Genomic DNA, 24750 nt, shown 5'->3' on the forward strand with positions numbered 1-24750 from the left:
CAAGCAATTATTTATTTAAACATCAGAGGAATAGTTACTGGAAAGACTGCTCAGAGCATCACAGCAGAGCCACTCTGACAGGGGCAATGTGCATTTACCATAGTCACCTGCTAAAGTCACGCTGCAGGAACAACAGTCCTGTAAAACATGGGATTTAAATTATTAACTTCATCAGGGTACTGGGTTCTTACATGTGTAATATCCTCAGTTAAGAGCACAGTTAACCCCATGCACTGCTTTCTGCTCCTGTCCAAATCTAGTGCGAAATTGGAGGCTCACAATCAGAGGCTGTGCCGAATCTTCTGATGAAGCTGGGACACCCCTGGCAGAGGGGAGACCAGAAATCTTGAGTTTCTTGTTCCCCATAAACACCTATGACTCTGTAGGGCAGCCCAGGCCCTGTCTGATGCTGGCAGTGATTGCACATGACAGGCTACCCAGGATTATCAGACTCCTAATATATAGCTGTATGCTGAAGAACTGCTAAGAGGATGTGAATAATTTCTACTTGTTTGTACCTCATGAGCAGTGGGAAGAGATCACAGCAGAACTGAAACCTCAAGTTAAAGTGAAAAATACTGTCTGTGTCATACAAGATCTTCAGGTTTTCTGTGATACAGAATGTTAAATAAATTCTTCCTGCACAGAAAAGATCAAAATTTGCCCCAAGATTTCAGAGAAAGGCAGAATCCTGCAAAGCTTTCTGCAGTGATTTATCATAAGCTTAGAGCGGTATCTTTAGAACTAGGCTAACCCAGCTGACCCTTCAGTTAGCAACTATAAAATACAAGAGATAAACATGTTTAGGTTTTGGAACATATGCTGCCAAAGTTACCCAATAACACACTTGTTTTCAGGATTATAGTTCAAAGAGCATTTATAACAGACACACAAGTATGTCATTGCCTGTTTGCCTGAGATCACACAGGCAAAATTCAAAAGATCAATTTTTTTGCCTGCCTCAGGACCCAGTAGTCAGACATTTCAGCATGAACAGTTTTAAAAATACCTTTTTGTAACATGGAGGTTTCTAGGAATGACACAAACTAAAACAGCAGTTGTAAATACCCTGCAGACCAGAAAATTAGCTGCACGTGATATACTCTAACAAGATTCCAACAGTTAATTTCAATGTAGTCTTGTTTTTTATTTACTTAGCAAGGATAATTGTTGCTAAGAAGTTCACAAGCCATCTTTGGCCCTTTGGGCTTTTGCCCTCTTACTCAGAGTTACTTTGCAAAGCTAAACAATATACATGAGTGTATCTCTACATCTGTACATCCGTATCAGAACAGGGGAGATTTCTGGGCAGAATAGGTACAGGACTGTGCTAATTTGAATTATATTCCTCATATTATTGTTTATACAATTAATTTTATTAATAAAATTATTAATGTGCGTAGTACTCTGTACACAATATATTCAGTATGTTGTCCACAGGGTTTTCTGCTTTTCCAGAAAGCACGCGAATCTCTGTTCCAAGACACAAACTTAAGGTGAGAAACACACTCAGGAGTAGTAATGAGGATACAGCAGAGCTGTGCCTCAGAACTAGTGGGTCTGAAAAGACTGCCATTTTTTAATTGCTGAGTAATTAAAGGGGTTTTTACCCCAAAGGCTAACAGAATGCTCACAGTTGAGACAAAGAAGAGCTGATTTGGACGGACCAGGGTAAAATGCAGCAATATACCTAGCACTAAGTTCCTGTCTATGCAACTGCTGGGAAAGCAATTTTTCTTTTCAGGCTAAGAGTTGTGCTTTGGATTTCAGATTTAAATTGATGTAAAGAAGTAATACAAGTTATCTATAATTGCATAGAGTTAGCTGTGTTTCTGATGTTCCTGGAAATTGAAGGAGAATGACTGTTACGTAAAATCTTCTTACCTTAGTTCCCGAAGTAGGCACAAGTCCCACAGCTGCCATATATGTACTTCCAATTGTCTTGATCTTTTCTATGTCCTTATAATATTCTTTCTCCATAAGCTTTGTTTAAAACATAAAACTGTTAAATATTACATAATATTTTAGACAAACAACCATAGTTATCAGATAATACGTGCAACTTGATTAAACCGGGAACTAGATGATCTTAAGGTCCTTTCCAACCCTAACTATTCTAAGATTCTATGATTTTGATTAGTTGACTTTGAGGTCATTGAGTAAAACCTATCGTTAACATACATGTTAATACTCTTCCTATATTAGAGGGATTTGAAGTCAGACTCATGCCTTAAAGTACAAACTGGGCACTTTGGAGAAGCCCAGTGGGCACCAACTCCAATTGAATGGGTCATTGAATAAAACCTACCATTAACTCACATGTTAATACTCTTCCTATATTAGAGGGATTTGAAGTCAGACTCACATGCCTTAAAATACAAATTGGGCACTTTGGAGAAGCCCAGTGGATACCAACTCCAATTGAATATGAAGTTTACTCTTATTACACAGTTGCTATTACACACTCTTATATACACTGAGTTGCTACAGATAATCTGTGTTGCTAGTCATTTGGTAGAACTGACACAGTCAAAAGACAGAACATTTAGACCTTACCTCATCAAAATCAGCAATAATTTCATTTAACAGGCGTAAACATTCCACTCCCATATTATTGCCGTCCAGTTCAATGTAGAAATCATTGAAATTTGGGATGGAAGCAAACATCACTCCCACTTGCGAATAGGACTGGTAATAAAGGTCCTGCAGTTTGGGAGCAGATAGAATTTTCATTTTAAAATACTAATTTAAACCATTATTATTATGTTTTCTATTCTACTACTAAGCAATAGGTAGGACAAAAGCCATCATTTTTTGGTGGCGAGAAAGCCAACCTCATTAAAAAAATGTTGAAAGATCTCTCCACTCAAAAAACACAGACAAAAATGAACACCTCAGCTATCAAACTGGTTTAAAACAACTCGGTCTTTTTCTCTGTTTAGACGTGGAAGCAGTGAATACACATTTGGAGAAAGTCTTAACAGTTGCAGAACTTTTATTGTATGAGAAACATAACTGCATTTTCTCAGTATTGTTTTCTAACTAAAATAGGACAATCTTACCCTGCAGCACAAAACCAGCCTTGCTCCGTCATGTCTTTCCCTGAGTTGTGGTGTCCTGTACCCAACATTAACAATATAATGCTGTTCTGTTTGGTAACATTTCTGCTTAAGAATTTGGAGGGCTCACGGAAAGCAAAACCACTCTTCTGTGGTTCAAATACATTGATCTAAGCTTTCAAGCGCAGGATCATGGCCATTATAGCTACTCCAGTGCTGCAGGTATTGCAGCTGCATAGGAAGGATTCTGTTAAGGGCTTCCTGAATCAATTTATTTAATCACTGCAGCCCGATATTAAAAGCCACTGCATCTTCCTTGGCTGTGTATTCTCTGTTTTTAGCTTTAAATGGACGTGTTTGGTAATAGCAGCATATTTCCAGAACTAGGGTGGTTCATAGCAGTGTCTGGCAGTTCATACATTTCACCATTCAGAACCAAACTGAAATACTGTGATAAATACCAATATTCTATACTGATTGAAAAATAAATAATTAAAACCCAGTTATTTGCATGGAGACACTTGGCTGCATTGATTCTGAATGACACAACATTCTCTTATCCTGATTTGTATTTAAATTCTTCAGAGGAGGACGCTACAGTGAAGGAAATAATCTCAATCTAATTCCTGAACAGGAATGAAATTTTATATGTTCGAGCCTTTCTTGAAAACACACCCTTGAAAGATGACCCAGTATACACAGGGTCACACTCATAGGCCATCACCACGTATTTATATTTTATCTTGGTTTACCATATTTCGTGGATTAGACATTAGAAAGTGCTGTGCAACATGTGCTGGCAACAGGTTGAAGAGAATTCTTTTGTTATCCAGCTTGACTCTTTCCATATCATCTCTCTCTTCTTCTGCCTGTGGGGACAGAGGAAAAGAAAAACCTTTTTAGAAAGCAAAAAATTAGCTGAAGCCATAAAATAGCTTCTATTAATTCATCCTTTGAAATGAAACTGAGCAAAACAATGCCTGCAAAGTAGAGCAAGAACACTTCTCCTATACCACGCTTTTACACTGGGGCAAAATCCCTTAGATTTAGTAATCAGTAACCCAAGTCCTTAGTAATTTAAGCTAGTCTCTGGGCTGATGACTACCTTCAGGTCTTGATCAGCTAAGTGCATCTGTGCCTTCTGTAGTTCTCTGTTCTTCTAAACAGGCTCTTGACATTTTGACAAAGTAAAAAACTAGAATAAGCCCATTTAAGCCACACTGGTCTTGGAGACAGGTAGGTGGAGACAGTGACAGCAGTATTCAGAAAGACTGCCTGGGAGCTAACACAGATAAGGCCATTAACCCAAGATACCGGTATCTTATTCCAGGTTTCTTGACTCCCAGATGTTTAGCGGGAGTCATGCATTAGGAAATGATTCTAAAAATGAGACCTCTTATTGGAAAAATACTATCTAGGGATCTCATTTGGGACTCCTGGGTTTATGAGGTCCAGCTTAGTCCATAGCAGACTCTTCTGCAAAATTACTTTATTTTTTTTGCTACAGTGTCCTTTGCCCCCACATTCTGATTTCAATTACAAAGAAATACGATCAGTACTATATAATTCACCCTACTGAAATCACAAATCTTCTGCCATGATCCCAATATGATTTTTCCTAACCTAGATGCAGTTGACAAAAGGCTGGAAAGCCCAATTCTCAGGCAGTGTTGAGAAACTATGACCATATAAAACACTGAAGAATCTGCTCTAATCTTTGTTGGTGTCTCTTTTGTATCTGGAATTTGCTATCCTGATCTATTCCAAAGTCCACATACTTTTTTCACTATCCATTCTTGTCTAAGTAGGAGAAAACCAGTCACCTCTTACCTTTGTATAGTCTAACAATATTCTTTTCATGTGATTTTTTTTCCTCAGGAAGCTAATTTTTGTTTTCCATGACAAAGCTTAGGGAACAACCTCTTTATTCAGATCACACAGACTACTTTGCCTTGCAGTTTACTTCTGTAGTTTAAATTCCTTTACAAGTAGAAAGAAGGCTGAAAGAGGTTTAATAAACTTAACTTTTTCAGGAACCATTCCTTTTTGAAATAAATCCTCAGCTCCTCCTCTAATTTGTGAAGCAAGAATCAGAATTTATTCCAGAGGCAAAATATCAGTAAGTATTAAATTGCAGTTAAGCTCTGCATGAAATATACCTGAAATCTTTATTCTAAGCAAGTAGGTTATTTCCTGGTTTTGAGCTGTTTTCCTGACACTTTCTTTGCTGTTTAAATTTCACATGCTTCATATGTTTTCTCAAAGTAACACTCCCCTGGTATAACTCTGTCTCTGACTTATTGTCGTCTATAAACGTATGTAATGTCCTCTTGCATTTAGTCTGACTGCTGGAATTTAAATGTTCTAATGGTAAAAATAAAAAGCTTTTTCCAGATGAAAATCCAAACCAAGCTTACAATTCCATTTTTACATCATACTGAAGTATGAGAAATTTTACTCTGACAATAGCAAAGAGATTTGCAAACAGAATTCATGCTTTAAATAAAAAAAAATAATCTGTTTTGGGCTGGATTATTCATTCCTCTATTTTTTGACTAAGAATTTTTTGTTACTTTTTCCTAGGAACGTTTAAGGTTCTCAGTTAAGCTCCCAATACAATATGTGATAGAACAGCAGCCTAAGGAACAGTAAACCTCTGGGCTGGGGTGGAGATTTCTGGACAAGTCAAAGCAATCAAGCAAGGGAAGGCAAGTAGAGTAATCCCTTTGACACACTGCATGGATAGTGATGTTGCTTGATCACTGGCAGGTGTTGTTAATTTCTGATCTGGAAGCGTACGATCAGATTCCTTTGGTCATGGACCAAAGTGGCCACTTTGGAAGCCATGATTGAGAAGATTGTTCAGCAATACGTAGTGTTTCCTACTATGGTGTATGATTAACAGCAAAGGTTTCAGAGCAAGCCACAGCACAAGGACAAAGCTGCCAGCACTGAAGCAGACCCTTGTGACCTTGGTCATGGTGCTAGACTTTTCTTCAGCCTTTGGTACAGAGAAATAAAAGACAATTCTAACATACCCACATAAAATAAATGAGAAAAGACACTCTAGACTGTTGATTTCTTTCTGACATAACTTTAAGGATATGATGCCTTTTCTCCTCCTTTCTGTCTTACTTCAATACAATCATGAAACTGCTGGGAGAAAAATGTCAGTGACACTGCTGTGTGTGCAAGTGGAGTGTAATGTTCACAGTGATGGGACCACAGCTGTGACTAAGAGGCTGAGAATTGAGCTCTTGAGTGAAGAGCTACCACCTCAAACCAAACCACCAAAGTCATTACTGAAGGAGTGGCAAAATCATGTAAGTGCAGGAAAAGACATCAAGGATATCACCATTGCTAAGAAACACAGAAGAATGCTACACTTCCAAAACAACTAGCAAGCATTTCTTCTCCTCTTCAGATGCAAAACTCTGAACTACAATTTTGACTCTGAGAAGGTTCAGTTGCCAGAAATGAGATGAACCACTAAGGTTATGGAATACCCTTGAATAACGCCGTGGCGGGTAATAGTAGCAAGTCCTATATAGAGACAAATCATGCAAACAGCAGAACAAGGGGAATGTAGATCAAGTGCTTTTTGTGCCCTGGCCTATTTCAGGCCAGGCACTTCCTAGTCAAGCAGGAAAGAGGAATGCACTTGCCCCGTGGTTCAGGGAGACATTTGTACTGGCAATGTCTATGTGGGACAATGCAGTGCCAGCTCTGCTGACCTAGCCCCAGACTTAGAAGCAGAATGTTCATGGAATTAGCACAGCGCTTCTCCTGAGCTACTTAGTCGTGTTGAAAAGCAAGATGTATTAGCTTAGACCACACACTGGGTTAATACCCTTATATTGTTGCTGGTACCCTAGCCAGAGCCTCTGCATGGACTGTACTTACACCTTCCAGACATACCACGTGTCTGACATTCTACCTTTATTCAAGTGATCTGCTAGGAATAGGAACTGAAGTGTACCTTCTCTGCTACTACTGCGTACAGCTTCAGTATCCATCCTCTAGCTCTGCACTGCCTAAGACACCCCTCATATATGCAACTCCTCAGGAACTGCCTGGGAAAAGAGGAAGGATCTCCAAGTATCTCTTGCAAGGGAAAATAAGGAGTGAAGGTGAGGTATGTTCAGCAGTGAGGACTGTAAAACATGGCCCTATGGCGAGGGAAATAAACTGGTTACAATGTTTTCTGGACCTTTTTCCAGCATCCTGTTTCCTGCTCTTCAGGGGAGTGCAATGAAAACTGGCTTTTCTTCTTGTGACTTATGAAATCCTAGTGCCTACTCTTTGAGCAGCTGAGATAAAAGGAGGTGTAGGCGTCACCCTTTTCCAGACAAAACAGACACTGAGAAGAGAGAAGATGGACCTGGGGCTGGAAAAGGAAGATTAAAATGGCACAGATCACAGGTATTTACATTCCTGGTGGAAATATCATCCAGACAGCTAAATGAGATCCACACCTTCATCTATTTGCCCCTATTCCTACTGGTTAGTTAGGGAAGTTTCCAGCATGTTATTTATACAATAGCTGCTGGCTCAAAATCCAAGGAAAATTATTGTGAAAACAAAGAAGAGAAAAGATACATGGGCATGAGCAACATCCTTTTTTCACATCCTGCTTATTGCTTGTATCTGCTATTAGTGCCAGTTAGGTCATTCTGTAGAGTTCAACTGTATTTGCAGAGCTGCAGTCTTTAAAAGGAGGCTTTGTTTTCGCTTCAGACCTGGTAGCAAAATTTAAAATGCACTTTGGTACTATAGCTTTTGACATCAATGCAATTAATGGCTATTTCATCTTACGGAGTTACACAGCATCCCAGGTCTTACAATACTTGTGACTGGTTACACAGCCTCTGTTCACAAGGTGGTCTGAGATGTTGTATCACCTGAGCTATCAAGGTGACCGTTTAATAAGCATAAACATGCTTTAGCAATGTCACTGACTGAAGAGTTATCACGCGAAAATCCACCGCTTCAAGATATAGCTGAACAGGAGCTGGGTACCGGTGCGGCATCGTCTTTGTACCTGAAGGTGGCACTAGAACCACATGGAAAAGGCCCATCCCAGTGCTGCTATATTTTTCTCATAGATTTTTAATATATTATTTAATATATTATCAGAGAAATTTAACAGGAAGTGCAAGCCCACCTGGCAAGGCTTGCCTGCTGACTGTAAAATCCATAGTTTTTACAAGTGTCATGGATTAGGAATGCAACCATCAGTCATATCATTGTATTATTTTTGTTCCCTGACAAAATCCTGGGTGAATAAGCAGCTCCATTTTTTTGGCAGATTTCCCTTCTTCAGAAATTCATCATTTGTATTTATGTGTCCATTTTCTTTCCAGTTTTGTGGAATAATTTGCAAAAGAGATTATCAGCCACAAATAAGTAAAACACTCCTACATTTGCTATTCACAGTTATTGTCATAAGAGGCACATAGAGTTGCTCCACAATGTTATGTAGAAAATTAGATTCTCCTGTCACTGCTTGATAGAAGCCAAACACACCAAGAGACATTTTCCGGGCATTTTCTGTGATATTCATAAAGGTTGAATTTGGCACAGCAAAAAACCACAGCAAAATCAACAAGAACCAGTAACACCAGCGACTTGTAGAGCACAAATATAAATAAATGTTTTAACCACTTCTCACCAACCAGAAAAATGCATTTTTTTCACATGATGTACATAAATGACACTGCATTGTATCTGTTCTGGTTCCCTAGCCCAGATGCATGTAAATTAGATTAACTTGAAACTGCATCTTTCTAAAGCAGTTTTTCTTGTTTGAAATCTACTTTTTCTCATGGCACATTTTTTCCCAATATGGCAGTCAAAATCCACAGAAATGGGTTTTTCTCAAACCCTAGCACAGACCACTGAGCATCTATCTATATATTCTTACTAGTAATGGTATTAATTGCAGGATACTGTCAGTGTTTATCATTTAGTTAGTACTAAACAGTTTGTTGTTCATGATAAAGTGAATGAAAATATCTATGAAATCCTATTTATTGCAGCTTATGCCAGAAACGGTTTTATTCATCTCGGAATGTTTTTACAGGATTAGCCCCAATAATGAGCCTTACTAAAAGCAAAGTGATTACACCTTCCAGAAGAGCCCCTGAATCTGAAATTCTCTCAACTATAAGCCAACAACTGAGAAGCCTCCTAAAAACATATGTTGAACCATGTTGGCACGTCTTCAGAAAGCAGTGTCTGGCTACTGGGAGATGTGAATCTAAGCTATAGCAATTGTTCACGCAATTCAGTATTTGCACAAGGAACCAGCACACTCACTGTAAACCAGAAGAAAATCTCCACAATCCCTGTGCACTAAGTCAGTGGTCTTTCTAAAACTGCTGCTACTAAGAATGAAACCAAGTTAAGCCAATATGGCTCAACAGCAAGTAGTACCATGGCTGTAGAGAAACGGGACCAAGAATGCTGTTTAGCCATACGCAGGGCTGCAGTCCAGCAGCTACAGAAAACTGTCACTCAGGAAAGTGTTTTTTACCCTTGTCTCCATTAAAGGATTGTTAAAACAATTAGTTGCTTAGAGTTTGATAACTATCCAAAGGCAGTTTTAACATACAGATATTTCCAAGTCTTCCCAGAGCTTTTAATACATTTTTACTATACCAAAGAGCCTAGTAAGTGCTAAGATAATGTTTTGGTGGGGTTTTTTTCTTATCCATTTGAGTAAATAAGCACAAAAAGCACTTCTGTAACATTCATGACGACAGTACTTCTGCATGTTATGTTATTTAGCCTTTGTATTCAGTATCATTTACAACCAAAACACAGGACAAGACTCCTTACAGCATGTTATCCACTATCATTTATTGTACAGGGCATAGACCTTCCATGTGGAATTAAGCACAAGGGTATATACCCAGATCATCAAAGAGGCCAAGAATCTACCCAGCCAACTGGTTTCAAAGAATGGTAGTTATGTTGATACCTAATTTCTGAATTTTCTACCTACACTGATTTTTGTTTTCCTTTCTGATTATTGTTACGCAAATCTCACAGACAAGACGGTACCACGTAAGTACCTGATTTGCAGCTGAAAAGATCTGAAAATGGCATTTGATCTTCTCAGAGAAAAAGCGCTTTTTGAAATGGTACCTGAAGATGCCACTGGCCATTACTGAAATTTGATTGGCATCCGTATGTTTTAACTCCCCTTATTGCCTTTGGAGTAAGTGCACAATGGTTTTAACACGAATGGTAGACAAGTAGGTATTAACTTGGTAGACAAGTAGGTATTTCTGGAAAACCTGGCCCCAGGACAGTAGAACAAGTTTGGATTTCTTCCTTTATCGTTGCCCAGTTCTGGTCTTTCAACAGGCAAGCATCCACCAGTTTCCTGCACTTGAATTTTTAAAACTAATTGATTGCTAATTAAAAGCCAACTTAAAATTAAGAATCTTTAAGCAGTATATTCCTTAGGGATGCACAATTCACCATGCAAGGCATAGTAGCTGGAATTATGAAAAGCAGTTAAGATACTTAAACTCACTCCTGACCTGTTGAAAGGCCACAGGATAGCAAACCAATATCTTCCTCCTTGCTACTCTCTTTCATGGATAGCAATAACGTACAGAAGGTCTTGTATTCGCAGATCATATGGCACTCATATACCCCCTCTATGTGCCAACCTACATAGAGATGGCTGCTATACAGTTAGCAATGTGCTGCACTGAGCTTCAAAGTCAAGGGATTTCTTTTTTTCCACCTGAAAACTGTATTTGGCACCACAGTAGTGGAAACTATTTATTAGTTTGTCCAAAACAAACTTCTGAGGCTGCCAGGCACCTATCAATACTGCAGGTTACAGGACAAAAACTAAACCATCACAGGCTGTTGACTCAATTAAACAGCAAAGAGTCCACAGAAATTATAGAACAAGATAAACTTAAATCATGAAGGAGGTGGACTTGGTCTTGGACATGAAGATAAACAAAAAAATCCCATCAGAGCTTAACTAATAGGCAGAAGATAATAGAGCTAAGTCATTCCTGATGGCTCCATTTTAGGTAACATAGTAGAGGCAGGGATGTGTTTAACCTGTATGTTCCAGTCTTGATCTTACACGTAAAAGCAAGCACTCTGATGATTTATATGGTCCTTTCAACAACACAATTAACAGGGTGTAGATGAGAACAGGCTGTGACCTCTGTGAACTACAAGAGTGTACGATTTATCATAAAAGCAACTTCCAAATTCCATGAAAACAAACTTACATCTTCAATGTTCTCCTTCCCTCAGGGGCTAGCATGAAACACTTTGGAGGTGGGAATAGACATTTCTTGATGTCCCTGCTTATAGCTAATATAATTTCTATTGGTTTTGCTGTGACTATGATAGGAAACAGGTGTTCTTAAAAAAGTACATGTATCTAAATAAGTATCTAAATAAGTTTCTGACCAGCTTTTGGGAAAGAGTTCCACAGTTTCATTGCATGATGTGGGCATTTCCTTTTATTGGTTTTACTTGCCTCTTTTTAGTTTACCTGAACATCAAATTATTTTCACCCTTTTTGTATTATAAGATGAAAAAGATATATGGATTTAATTTCTTTATCTGAAACTTACATTGCTAACAGTTAATTTCCAATGTTTGAAATTCTCTCTATTCATAATGCGCCTTAGATATAAATATATTACTTCATTAATGATACAGCGTTATGGAACAACTACAAACAAATTCACTTTTCCAGAGCAAGTGAATGCTATAGGTCTTTGGAAAGAAAGTTAATATATAATAATTTTCCTTTGTAAAGCCCAACAGACACAAAAAATCTTGAAAGTGTCTTAGTCCAACTGATTTTTTGCAGGTCAATTCAAAAATCAGACACTGCTTTGTGTGAGCTAGAAAGGAAAGACCTATGGCTTACCTGCACAGCCCAGAGGTAGTCCAGACGCAGCTTCAAGTCCACCTGTCTGGAATGCAGTGCCAAAGCACAAGAAAATAGCAAAATGGCTAGTATTGGTTCATAGCCACGCATATAAAAGGAGCCACCCCTTAAAAAGAAAAGGAAAGTAAATGGGTTATTCCAGGTTTTCTAATACCTAACACTTCGTATTTCTAGTATGAGATCTTTAGTTTAGAACATGTGGGTACCCCCTAATTGCTAGCCTTTTTCAAAGTGGCTCATACAGGCAGGGAGAAAGGTGAGAGTAAATCTGATCGCTGCACGAGACCAACGTTCAACTTCTTAAGGATTTTATAATGCTATACAATACTGTAATATGAGCATGCTTTTAATTAGGGAATACAATAACACTCAAAGGCTTAAATACACTGGAATTGTTGAGGGCTGCTGAAATATGGAAGTGAAGTTTTTAACTGTTTTTCTATTTCATATTATAATTAGACTGCAGTGTGTTCAGCTGAGGTATGTTAGCATAAAAGTAACAGAATAATGGGAAACAGCTGCTAGTTCCCAAAAGCTGATCTCCTGTTGATGGATATTTCAAGATTCTACAATTGCTGCGTAGAGGATGGCTTAAGTACTTCTTATGTTCTACTGAGTACCCAAAGCAGCAGTGAATTCTAGAGAGTAATTCACAGATGTCATAGCTATCTATACAGAAATACTCATTGCTTTAACTTTGCAAGATACTTACCCCACTGCTTTTCTGTAACCACTGAGTTCCAGAATAAGTATGTACAAAATTGTAACAAAGAGCAGAAGAATCATTTTTGGCAAGGAAGATACACGCAGAAATATTGCCAAGGTGAGAGTCCCCACGACGCAGGAAAGGAAAGCATAGTGAGCTGTGTCACATGGAAGTTCATTCATTGTTTTATTTGTTCCACCAGGAGAAATTATAACTATTGAACTGCTGGAATTGGTATTCCAAACCCAAGGCATACAGCCGACCTAGAAAAGACAGGAGACGCAAGAAGGGCAGAAAGTTAAATATGAAATAAAAGAAATGCAGTTGCTATGGGGGCTGACTGTAGTTCTCTCCTAACTGGGAAAATATGGCTGTGGTGTTCCCATCCAGCTCACTGCTCCAATAAAATCTCTCCTTTTCTGGTAATGTTTCACTCAGTTTTAGGTGTGGGACATTCTTTATTCATTAGATGCCAGTAAGACCAACCAATTAAAATCTGGGCTTAGCTGAATATGTTCCCTCGCTGGTCTCAAACCCAGGAGATTCTCAAGCCAACATATTCCTGCAAAATTGAGGAACTTCAGTAAACATTTTATGTGGCCGTGTGGGTGAGAAAGGTTCTTGCACAGAGCACAGAAAGAAATGTGTTTGCTTTAGTGACTACGCAAATTGTATCAATTTCAATTCATCAAGTATAAAATAAAACCTATTTTAATCTTTGATTGAAAAGTTAAACATGAATAATATCTTTTCTCCACCTCAGAACTACTTCCACAATCACATAAGATTCTAATACAAGACATCGTCTAGAATTATCCCTGCCATTTCAGTCATCCAAGGAGTTCCATTTCCTCCCTAGACTGGGAAATAAAAAAAATGGTTTAGTGCATTTCTTAGGGGCAATTTGAGGAAATATAACCTGCTTCCTCCAAAGGCAATGTCATGTTCACATCTCAGAGCCCAAGAGAGGAGCATCTGTCACACAGTGCAAGTCCCTAGAGCTCCAGTTTTAACTGCACTCCAACCTTCACCCCTTATTTAGGGAGAAGAGTTAGCATAAATGGGGAGAGTGGGATGGTAGCGTGAAATTGACTTTAAAAGGCACTATCACATAAGCCCTGCCCTGTACTTAAGCTACTCTTTTGAAGTGTGTTATTAGACCCTTTTATTTCATCCTAACCATTGATAATGAAATTTTATAGCATGTTGTAAAATAACTGACAACCTGAGAGGTGATTAAGCAATATATTTTACAAGGGGCTGTAGTCATTTAAAAAGATGAGACATAACAGATAAAATGTGAGTTAAACTCCTGGTGGCTAACATTATGAAATGAGATGAGAGCGAGCGGAGTGAAAATATCTGTTCAATGTGATTTTGTTCAATATCCTTAAAAATGCTATTCATACTAAACTCATCCAAAACCACAGGCATGCACGATGGCTTCATAAATGATGTGTGATCCATCCAGGAAAACACCATCTGCTCTACAACTAGGAGTGAAACCTCAACACCTAGCTCCTATGCTAGCTGAGAATTCTAGAGCCATCGCTTTGCAGGAACTAATTCCACATTAACATTTCTCCCAGCATTTCAATGGTTACAGGCTATTTTTGCTTCAATAAAGGATAAAGTTGTATTTGTGACCTATTCTAAGTTGTAACTAAATGATCACTGTCCTGTTGGAGGCCGGAACCTATAATCTGCATTCTTCCACCGATATTCAACGTTGCCTTAGGCCTCATGATTTCCGTTTCTCATTTCACCATCTTTAAGTGGCAACAATAGTGCTTGTTTTATTTGGTCCCATCTATGGCGACTGATCCACAATGGTTCCATCTGTCATAATTTTTACCTCAATCCCAAAGTCAGATACACAGAACTTGCTGAGATGCTAGCTAGCCTAGAGGCGCTGCACGTATCTGTGCATTTTAGGCTTACATGCACGTTAAGAACCACGTGTTTGTCTGTGTGCTGTTAGGGCTGTGTGTTACTCACACAACTGATGTTCAGTATTTCTTGGTACCTCTTAGAACACTGGGATTTGCAGACAAGGGATCTGTTGCCCATTCAGTTCATGTGGATCAGCTTGGCAGACGTTCTCAGAGCAGGTCAAGGGATGAGTGAATACAAAATAAGGGGCTTGGCATCTCAGTTAGTACTGTGAAATGCTCATGAAATCCCTGCCTTCCTATTGGGCAGAACACATAGCCTATATTCCACAGAGAGGCATGATTTGAGACATCTGCCTCCTCAGCATTTCCAATTGTGTTTAGTGTGCTATTTTTGTGTGAATCCTTTCCTTTGGGTGCCCTAACATGTTTAATTCATCAGCATTAGCAGCCAAAATGCTGAAATTGAGTGCTAGGAGTTTGACAAGGCAACTAAATGCCAAACACTTCAGTGGAAGTTTAAATCCCATTTGACATTCAAGTCTACCATGTAGAACTAGCTGCTAATCCAGAGTGAAAGAAGCTCAATTTTCAGAAGTATTGAGCAAGTTCATTTCATACAAGAGAAGCTTCCTAGACATTAGATATGAATGGATCATATAAATAGCACAATGTAAGCACCTCTTCTAGTTATGCAATACTGCCCACATTTTAAGATCTTGTTATCTTTTCTAATTTGCCTGGACAAAAAATATCTCCTTGTTATCACACGTAAGGATGTTCTATAAGCTGTCACACAGAAATAAGTATGTTTGACACCATGCCTTGTCTGTCACAAGATATTAGCCATTGAACTAGTAATCAAGCTGAACATTTAAAAATAGCTTTCTCACAAAGTACATGACATCAGCAGACTATGTGATACTAAGGTTTGATATAAAACTTTCTATAGATGTTGACTTGCTGTTATCTGTGTAATTTGCCCATAGCTTTGCCATTCCTAAGTCAACAGCCTGACTCAGGGCAGTGAAAGTTCAAATTATAGCAAAGGGCTTTAACTTTGAAGAAACATGCTGTGCAAGAATGAATAAGGAAACGAGTAGGAATCCACCAGACAAGAATACGGTACGTGTTTAATGGATCTGCACCAGGTTGTTATTTAAACAGAATGCTAAATTAAGCAATACTTGATTTAAGTACTCACCACGCATCCTTGAGCCACGGAGTATATTAAGATCACAATAAAAATACACAAAATGGTACGAATCTGAATTGTCAGGCACCCTGGAAAACACTAAGGAAATAAAAAATAGAAAGATTTATAGATATACATTTGAAAGTATTTATTTCAAGTGGGGTTGTTATTATTTAGTAGTCTACAAAAAGAAAAGAATAATGGATATGGACATTTTGCCTGCACTGTAGGTTATAAAACAAGCCTGTAGTTATTATTGTGTACATATGCCTTAATGGTAATTGCATTTTGGGGGGTAATAAATGTGAAATTATTATTACTATACATTGTTTCTCACTGTAATTAAAACTCTTTGAAAGGTTAGTAGGATGTCTGCTCATAATGCAAATAAGAAATTAGCATGGCATTTGATTTTGTTCTCATGGGGAAAATCCCCAAAGCATCTTTTGCCATGCAAATTACCAGCTACAAACAGTGATCCAAGACAACATACTGTGGTAGCACAGAATTCTGGAGTGGTATTTGTGTCTTCTGCTATAATAGTCATGTTAAACACCAGGGTAGTTTTAATTATCAGGACTCCTTTAAAATATTAAATTTGTCAGGGCAGAAAGGGCAGTAGAGAACAAAAATGTCTGGTGGAATGGAGTCCTGTGAATCTCTTCCTCATCTTCAGTTTTACCCTGATGGCATCACTGCACCGTGTGACTTGCTTGCTGCTTGTGAACATATATGGAGCCAGTGACAGAAGGTGAAAGAGGAAAACCAGGTCTGTCAGGCTCTAGTACTTATGCTTGTTCCAGTCATTCTGATCTACTCTGGTTTCAGTGAAAGCTGCTTTCCTTCTCCCCTTGTATGAAGAATGTTTGAGGCATCTATTATCCTCTGGACCCACAATACGTGTTTCAGACAAGATGTCTTGCAATGACTTCAAGGGGCCAGAAGCAACGACAGGAAAAAGTAAGATTTAAAGTGGGCACAATCCTGTGTCTCTTAAAAGAAGGGGCTCAGACTTATCAAAGCTAGATTTGACTTAAGATAAAATGAATCCAGCAAACACCTAACTTTTGAATGAGTCACTAACTCTGAAGAAAAGCTGTTAATCAAAAGCATAGCTTACAGCAGGCAGCAAAGTACCCATGGAGTACCCTTCCTTTCACAGATGCAGAGACTTTTCATCTGTACATGTGACCACAAAGAAAATACAGCAGCTCATCAAAAATAAAAAGCACATGTGATCTGCAAATACATTCTGGCTTCAGTAAAAACTAAGTCCATGTAAATGTAGGTGGCACATAATCAACAGAATATCAATCGTAGCTTTATATTATGACCTGAGTTTATTTGCTACACCAGAAACCAGATTAGCTATTATTCAACATCAGTAAAACAGATTGGGATACCTGAGGTATATCACCCTTAATAGAACAGTGAGCATATTGTAGAACAAAAACCTTGCTTTGTAAGAACCTCACATTGAAAAGCTGTGTCTCAAGAGAGGGGATGCAGCAGTAACTAAAATTACACTATGAAAAAAGAAATAGACTGTTTCTGCATTTATTCATCACTATCATATAGTTCAGGTTGGAAGGGAACTCAAGGGACCCCAAAATACTGTTTGCCTTGACCTCCAGTGCTGGTTAGTTGCCAGCCTGTCACTGCAGGTGTGTTCTTCCTTCTCAGGGACTTTGCACTTATCCATGCTGTATTTCGTAAGATTCCCATTGGCCCATTCTGCCAGCCTGTCTAGGTTCCCCTCAGTGGTCACCCTGCCGCTGTGCTGGCTCTTCCCCAAAACTGGAGTCACTAAAAGCTTGACATGAGTATACTCCATGTCCTTCTCTAGGTCATTGATAAACATACGTAACAGGACAGGTCTCAGGAAAAACTCTTATGGCACCCCACTTATTACTGGCTTCCAGTTAGAGTATGACCATAAACTGCTATGCTCTGAATGTGATCATCCAGACTTTTTTTAGCTGTCACACTGTCTACTCAACTAGACCAAAATCCTAAAACACCTGAGGTGGTATGTGTGTGTTTTTATGCATATAAATAAAACAGAAAATGATTTTGTTTGAAGGAAGCCTACATATTCCATTAATTTAGTCTGCAACCAAGTAAGTTATCTACTGCTTGTTGAAGAGAGAATGCCCATAGGCTGAAGATAATGCTGCATGGTTAACAGTGATAAAGCAAAATGCAGATTCAAAGACAATGTGTTCTGACACACTGCACAGACTTTGCGTGTGTGCATGTGTGTACATGTTCTAAACGCTGACACATTAGGCTTTGGGTTAAAAAGGAAAATAAACCCTTAAAAGGTAAGATATGAAACATGCCTGAATTAAAACTGACTGACACTTAGAAGATTTATTCTTCCGACCTTTGGTCATTCTAAGATTGCATCTGCTGTTTTCTGATAGCACAGCATTTTTGGCTTCCTTTTCTTTGTTTTCGTTGTGGAACTTTTATTAACTAAGTAGGTACTGTCAGAGTCACTTGTCCAGCGTAAAATAGCAAGTAAGTGCCAGAAGACTGATTAAAATAGGAGAATGACTGGTTTCAAATTCTCTATTATACATAGTATATTAATTATCTTTTACTTGCTATATAAAACAAATTTTTACCATAAAATCCCAAACTGCAATACTCTGAGTTTTTGTATTTCTTTGTTTTTCTGCTGCTGGATTTGATCTGTAGGTACTGAATCTCTAGAGGAACCTGGAACAAATTAATATTCTGTTGACTGCCAAAACAGCTGGAACAAGCCTTAAGTTGGCAGTAGCCCCAGGGAAACGGCATAAAGAGGAGCTATTTCCTACAAACTTCATCTGTGTTTCTACCATCCATAGACAGAACACACAACAACTACCGTGCCTTTATGAAACAAAACAGATCATCTGAGTTACTCCCAAATAACTGTGTGAGTTTATCAATAAAGATCTGCTGTGTACCAGATACTCTGCTAATACACTGTTTATGTTGCCATGAAAACAATTACTTTCCTCCTGCCAAAAGCTAATTTTTCTTAACTAGAAATTAGTGTGTGCTTATCAGCAAAGCTGATTAATGGTGTGTTTTCTCCTGATATTTGTCTGAAAAGGCTAAATTTAGATTAAGCCACTACAGATTTCTTTCATCAGAAAATTAATCTGCAGATGCTATATTCTGATCTGGCAGACCTAGTTCTCTTTTACAACAACCAAATGTCCTTCTGCATCATTACTGTTGTGAAAATGCAATGCAGGAGAATTAATCATTACTAAAGGTTTTGAAAAGGCCAAGGGTTACGTGTGCAAAACATTGTGCTTTACCATCAAAACAGCTGCTGCTTTGGCAGGACAAGTTTTGAAAACAGAGGGGAATTTAGCAGGACTTTACACCCAGATACCAGTTGGAATGGAAGGGAACACTAGTGTGCTCCCTAGTCAGAAAGAAGAAAAAGTCACGTTACATAGCAGCTGTTTACCTGAACACCGGGATGATTTAGGTCTAGAAGTAGGTGTTCAGGGAAGACATAGCAAAAAGACAAAAAGAATAGCATTAGTGGCACTGCTCTAATGATTGCTAATGTGAAAAGTCTACTTCCAGGTGAACTATCTTTGAAGTGCCCAATAATATTACTTAAAAATGAACTTGAAAAGCACATAGATTTCAGACTCCGAATCTGTGAAGCATGTGCTGATGGCTTCATATTCCAAAGGATAAACCAAGCACAGCCATCAAAAAGAAGAACAGCTGTAAAATCTTAAATCACTTACTTGTACTCGTGTGACATGTAGGTACATAATACAAGCCACTAGGAAGCATATGCAGAACACCAGGAGAACAAGAACTATGGTACTCCTAGAATCAAAACACAGCAGAAGTAAAGCAATGCAATCAGTACAAGGTGAGAACAAACAGCATAGGGTCCTTCTGAAATGGTGTTTTCGATGAATGGTGGATGATCTCTCCCTCACCCTTCCTGTAATACTGTTGCAGAGGAAATTTGACAGTGAAATGCGTTGCTCTCAAGAATAAGGAATCAGTAAATGCTTTTGTATATAGTGCTCACTCTGACCTCAGCAAGGAGATCAAAGCACCTCAAAGATTCAACTGTACAGTGTTATCAGGAGAGACACTTTCTAATTGTAGGCTAATGCAGAATATTCAGCATGGTAACTCTTATAAGTGGAGTGTGTAACCCAGTTACTTGGCCTTGGCAGCTGTGTAACAGTTACCAGACGCTTTTCCCTTCTGATCTTCCCTTCTCAGAGATTCAGAAATCAGCCAACTCAGTCACTTATCAAATCAAATAAAACCAGACTACACTGTGATCCCTTCTTGTAATAAACAGAGCAACTCCCTCCTTTTGAGTCTTCTTCAATAGACAAATCTTATTCTTCACAAAGATGCTGCAGTAATTATTTTAATTCTTAATCTTCCCTCTTCTGATCTTTCCAAATAGGCTTGTTCTTCATGAGAGGGGTGAAGACCAAGCACATCTCTCTTCCAGAAAACCTGTGCTATAGGAATAGTACTTTATGGATGTCAGCAAGCTGGCAAAAATGAGTCCACCAGTGCTGGTGCTTTGATTTATGCTCGGGGACAGCCTGGCCCCAAGCCAGCCATGGAACCAGGGCCACGTGAAAGGAGCATAACATGATCTTTACACCTTTTCTAGTCTTGTAAGAACAGCCCAGGCAGTTCAGAAGATGTGATCCATGGCTGCAGGCATATATGCACCTTGACAACCACTGGGGAAAGATTGCTAAACAGGGTTTCTAACAGTAAAAGAGAGCAATTCTCCGGCTGTAGAATTTCTCTGTATTTGGCTTTCATTTAAAATTCATGTAACAATTCCCACCAATACACAAGCAGGTAAAATGTTGTGGTATAGTATGTATATCCAGAATAGCGAGATGACTCTAGGTACTGTCAGTGTGCATTCTGAATACAAGTATTAATGGTCCCCATGCTCTCCTCTGCTTTTAGAGAACTAGCTTGCATTCAGAATGGCAGTATGACAGAAAATAATGCAGGGGACATGACTGAAACAGCGTCTTTTATGGCAGCAACAGCCATGAACCGACACTAGTGCTATGTGGGACCCTGGCAGAGGGTAACAAAGGGCCACATTGGTTTTTAAAAAAAACCCAGCATAAGACACCAGGAAAGTTCATAATCGGGGCTACACTGCATGTATGCCTCCAGAACTGGACAGCTTAGGTTGACAGGAACACAGCCTTACTTTCACCAACTCCATCTGGGGATATAAAATATGGCTTTAGTTGAGAAGCTGTTTTGCTCAGATGATCACAGGAATCATGAGAATGTTGAGCCCATTGCTTTCTGTGTATTTATGCAGCAACTGCCTTTCTTACAACATTTTATTGTCTCTAGATTTTGAACGTCCTCCTTGAAATATTGTGATATGTGTCAAACACTGTTACTATCACTACTCCCATTACAGTAACACATTAAATTTCTTGTCTTTTGCATTCTCGCCATACTTATAACTGCTTTGGCAATCTAAAAAGCAACATAAAGCTCCAAGTTCTGTGGAGATGGGAAAATATTCAATACTTCCCAAGTTTTAGTCTAGCTCATGGTTCCATCTGTGTAAGTGCAAGGGATGAGCCCAAGATGACTAGTAATTTGGTAGTATGAAGCCACCACCAACAGACATTGTAAGAAAGAATTTAAGACTATTCACTTGCTATTCACTCACTATGAGTGGCTTTTATAATTAACACAGTGATGAACCAGTCCATCTTCATGGCCTTCAGTGGTCATATTCTGCTGGAACTTGTGTGTCTGTCACGTCAGAGCTTAAATTCAATCTCTGTCCAGTTGTTTTTCAAGTGACAGTACATTTTGGAAAGGTTATCCACTACTGTACCATATGATTCTTATAAATTCATCCTAGTTTCAACTACACCCATACTCTTTGTCTTTCCTTGTTCTAAATTGCCATGTACTGCAGCTCGGCTTTACTTTAGAAGTAGGTGAAGTTCTTAACCCTGCTCCAATTAGTCAGCAAAGGTGGTTAGTCTGGAAATTAGATTACTTTTATATGTGACTTTGAACTCTTCAGATTAAACGCATTATATAGCCAATTTAAATAATAATTATTACTATTAAATTAAAAAAGTTGTTTCTCAAACTTGCAATTAGAAATAACAGAATATAGGAGTAAGTATTATTCTGACAGGATTTGTGAGTAGAAAAGGCCAGAATTTAAAATGGGATTTTCAAAAGCATTATGCTGCGGCCAGTTTTATTCCTAATAAATCCTAATTAGTGAAAATGAGTGAAGCTGATTTTAAATGTTTTGATATTCTCACCTGAAGAAGCTTATTACCTATCATTTTTATATCTTGAACACAACTATATCTACTTCTTATCACCCCTAGATTTGAAAGTTAAGTCTAACTGATCTTTTTATGTAGTAGGCATTCACACAGAATTGACAAAATCTGAATTAATCGTTAAACTGTATCACTCAACAATAGGCACCAGACACCCCCCAAATCCATCATGAGTATTTGGTTATACTTGCTTTAGTGCAATCAAGGTCTGACTGCAACTCACATGGCCAAGCCATGCACTAAGCAGTTTGTGTAGTGATAGATAGCATTGTTACCCAAAACCTCAATGCAGGCTCTAAATTTGGGTTGAAAACCTGGATTGATACTTCAGTGCTTAGATCTCATTAAGCTCTGTATATTTTTATCTATGTGGCTATTAATACCTGAAGTACCTTGTCCAAAGCCAGCACAACTGTAGTGCAGAAAAGCTTTGAATAAGTGTGGCAGATTTCAGTGGGGTTTTTCTCTAAGTGCATCTCCTTCTTCCCAAAAAAGAAAGCGGAAAATTGTTTTAAGTAAGATAGCAAAATGTGTCTCCTTTGGACAAACAGAAGAAAGAATGGTTAGACCGAGGGTATACCAACAAGAAATCTCATGTTTGAGAAGACAACAACCTTTGAAATTCCCATTTCAAAGACATTAATTTTTTGACCTTGACCTGATGCTTGAAGATGTTCCACTTTGAATTATAGTAGGAAAAGACAGCAACTTACTGTGGTATTATTAGAAGGTAGACAAGGCCAAATAAGGCAGCTAGAATTAGTGAGAGAACTACAGCACTGGTGAAATACTCATCCTGAAGCTGGTGATACTGTTAAAGAAAGAAAGAAACAAAGACAGTGAGCATTTTGTACACACCCAGCCACCCAGGTTTTACATTCTCAGTAGGAAAGAACTATAGCCTAAAGTAAAATAAGTCCCTACCTTTTTTACAAACGTACAAATAATCATTACTTAATTCACTCACACACACACAAACCAGGTAAGTCTACACAACGCTTTCCGTGACAGACTTCTGTTTCAGCTGCTCCTGTTGGCCTAGCTGTTTAGTTTTCACCCTGTAACTAAGAAATCTGGGTTAGACTCAGACATAAGTTCATTGTTTGGATCAAAAAAGATTCACCCATTTTGAACAAGGAGGTGGCACTCCAATGATTCATCACAAAAAAAAATCCAAAACCCCCTTGGTGCTGTCCTCAAGGAGTCCTGCCACCTTAACTGCTGACCTGGATTCCACTGGGATAATTTTGCTCCTAGCACCTGGTGCAGTGCTGTATTTTGGCTTTGGTCTGAGAATTATGCTGATAACACACTGACGGTTTAGTTGTTGCTAAGTCATGTTTACCCCAATCAAAGACTTTTTGGTCTCATGGTCTGCCAGTGAGGAGGGGCACAAGAAGTTGGGAGGGAGCAGAGACAGGACCCCTGACCCAAACTAGCCAAAGGGGTATTCCATACCACAGCATGTCATGCCCAGGATAGAAACTGGGGGGAATTGGCTGCAAGGGACCGATCGCTGCCCAGGTCAGGCTGGGTATCGGTCAGCGGGTGGTGAGCAATTGTAGTGTGCATCACTGCTGTTTATTGTTGTTTTTTCTCTGAGTTTCCACTATCTTTTTGTTACATCTTCTTCTTATTACTATTATTATAATATTGTACTTTATTTTAGTTATTGAACTGTTCTTATCTCAACCCATGGATTTTACCTTTTTTTTCCAATTCTCCTCCGCATTTGATTGAGGAGGGGAGTGAGCTATCTGGTACTCAAGTTGCCAGCTGGGTTTAAACAGCAACAGCTGCTCAGGACAGGACACTAACTGGTGAGCTGGAGGCAGCTGCTAAGCTGCTCAGTTTTGGGGAGTTACTGCCCTGATTCCACTAAGCCTCAGTCCTTACAACAGAACACTTTCCAGTGGTGGAAACATGGGTCTTTTCTCAGAAAGATCAAAATTTCAATCTCATTTGCACTAAAAGACTTTCTTATTTTGAAAGAAAACAATTACCAGTAGATAATAAATGACCGTGGAAACTTGAAACCAAGGTTAATTCCCAAGACCTTTAAAAAACGGAGTCCAATCTGGCACACAGCCTTCTGACTTGAAACAACAGTGGCATGAAGTCTTAGACTACAAAGTGACTTACAGTGGAAAAATAAATGCTACTGCCAAATTAATCCAAAATCCCTTTTGCTTTTTTAAACACATAAACCAAAGGCTTTTATTTTTTCCCAACTAAACCAACTTGGATTTACAAACAAAACCCATGCAAGGTAGGGACAGCTCTACTTTGTTAGGTTATATGCATGCCTAGAAGTCTGGAGAAAGTCCACTGCTTTCAGCAAAGTCACACTGGTGTAAGATCACGACCTTGCACAGAGATTTAAAACTGCTTTTTAAATTTTCTAGGATTGATGGGATCAATACTTATCAGGCTACTTATGCAGAGGGAAGCATCCTCCTGTCATTAATGCTTCTCCAGAGCAGATGAGTCAGTAGGCAGCCACATTGCCATGAGACAGCATTAAACCAGTGACACAGGTCAGGCAGTCTGGAGAAGCAAAAGGAGGGCCAAAACACAGGATGTGTAACTTTATGGGGAAGG

The 24750-nt window shown here is 38.8% G+C and overlaps 1 protein-coding gene across 1 annotated transcript in view; it reads right to left on the bottom strand.

Annotated features, from left to right (window-relative positions):
- Nucleotides 1-24750, bottom strand: part of ADCY1 (adenylate cyclase 1) — a gene marked incomplete at both ends in the record, with an annotated part of 142002 nt that overhangs the window by 5241 nt on the left and 112011 nt on the right. The window contains 8 exons of the mRNA XM_080611609.1: nt 1885-1983; nt 2557-2703; nt 3812-3928; nt 11980-12106; nt 12713-12969; nt 15803-15892; nt 19558-19642; nt 22863-22960. Coding sequence (XP_080467735.1) covers nt 1885-1983; nt 2557-2703; nt 3812-3928; nt 11980-12106; nt 12713-12969; nt 15803-15892; nt 19558-19642; nt 22863-22960 — 1020 coding nt within the window. The remainder of the gene's footprint in view (nt 1-1884; nt 1984-2556; nt 2704-3811; nt 3929-11979; nt 12107-12712; nt 12970-15802; nt 15893-19557; nt 19643-22862; nt 22961-24750) is intronic.

This window comes from Psittacula echo, assembly GCF_963264785.1.
Source record: "Psittacula echo genome assembly, chromosome: 2".
NCBI classification, from domain to species: domain Eukaryota; kingdom Metazoa; phylum Chordata; class Aves; order Psittaciformes; family Psittacidae; genus Psittacula; species Psittacula echo.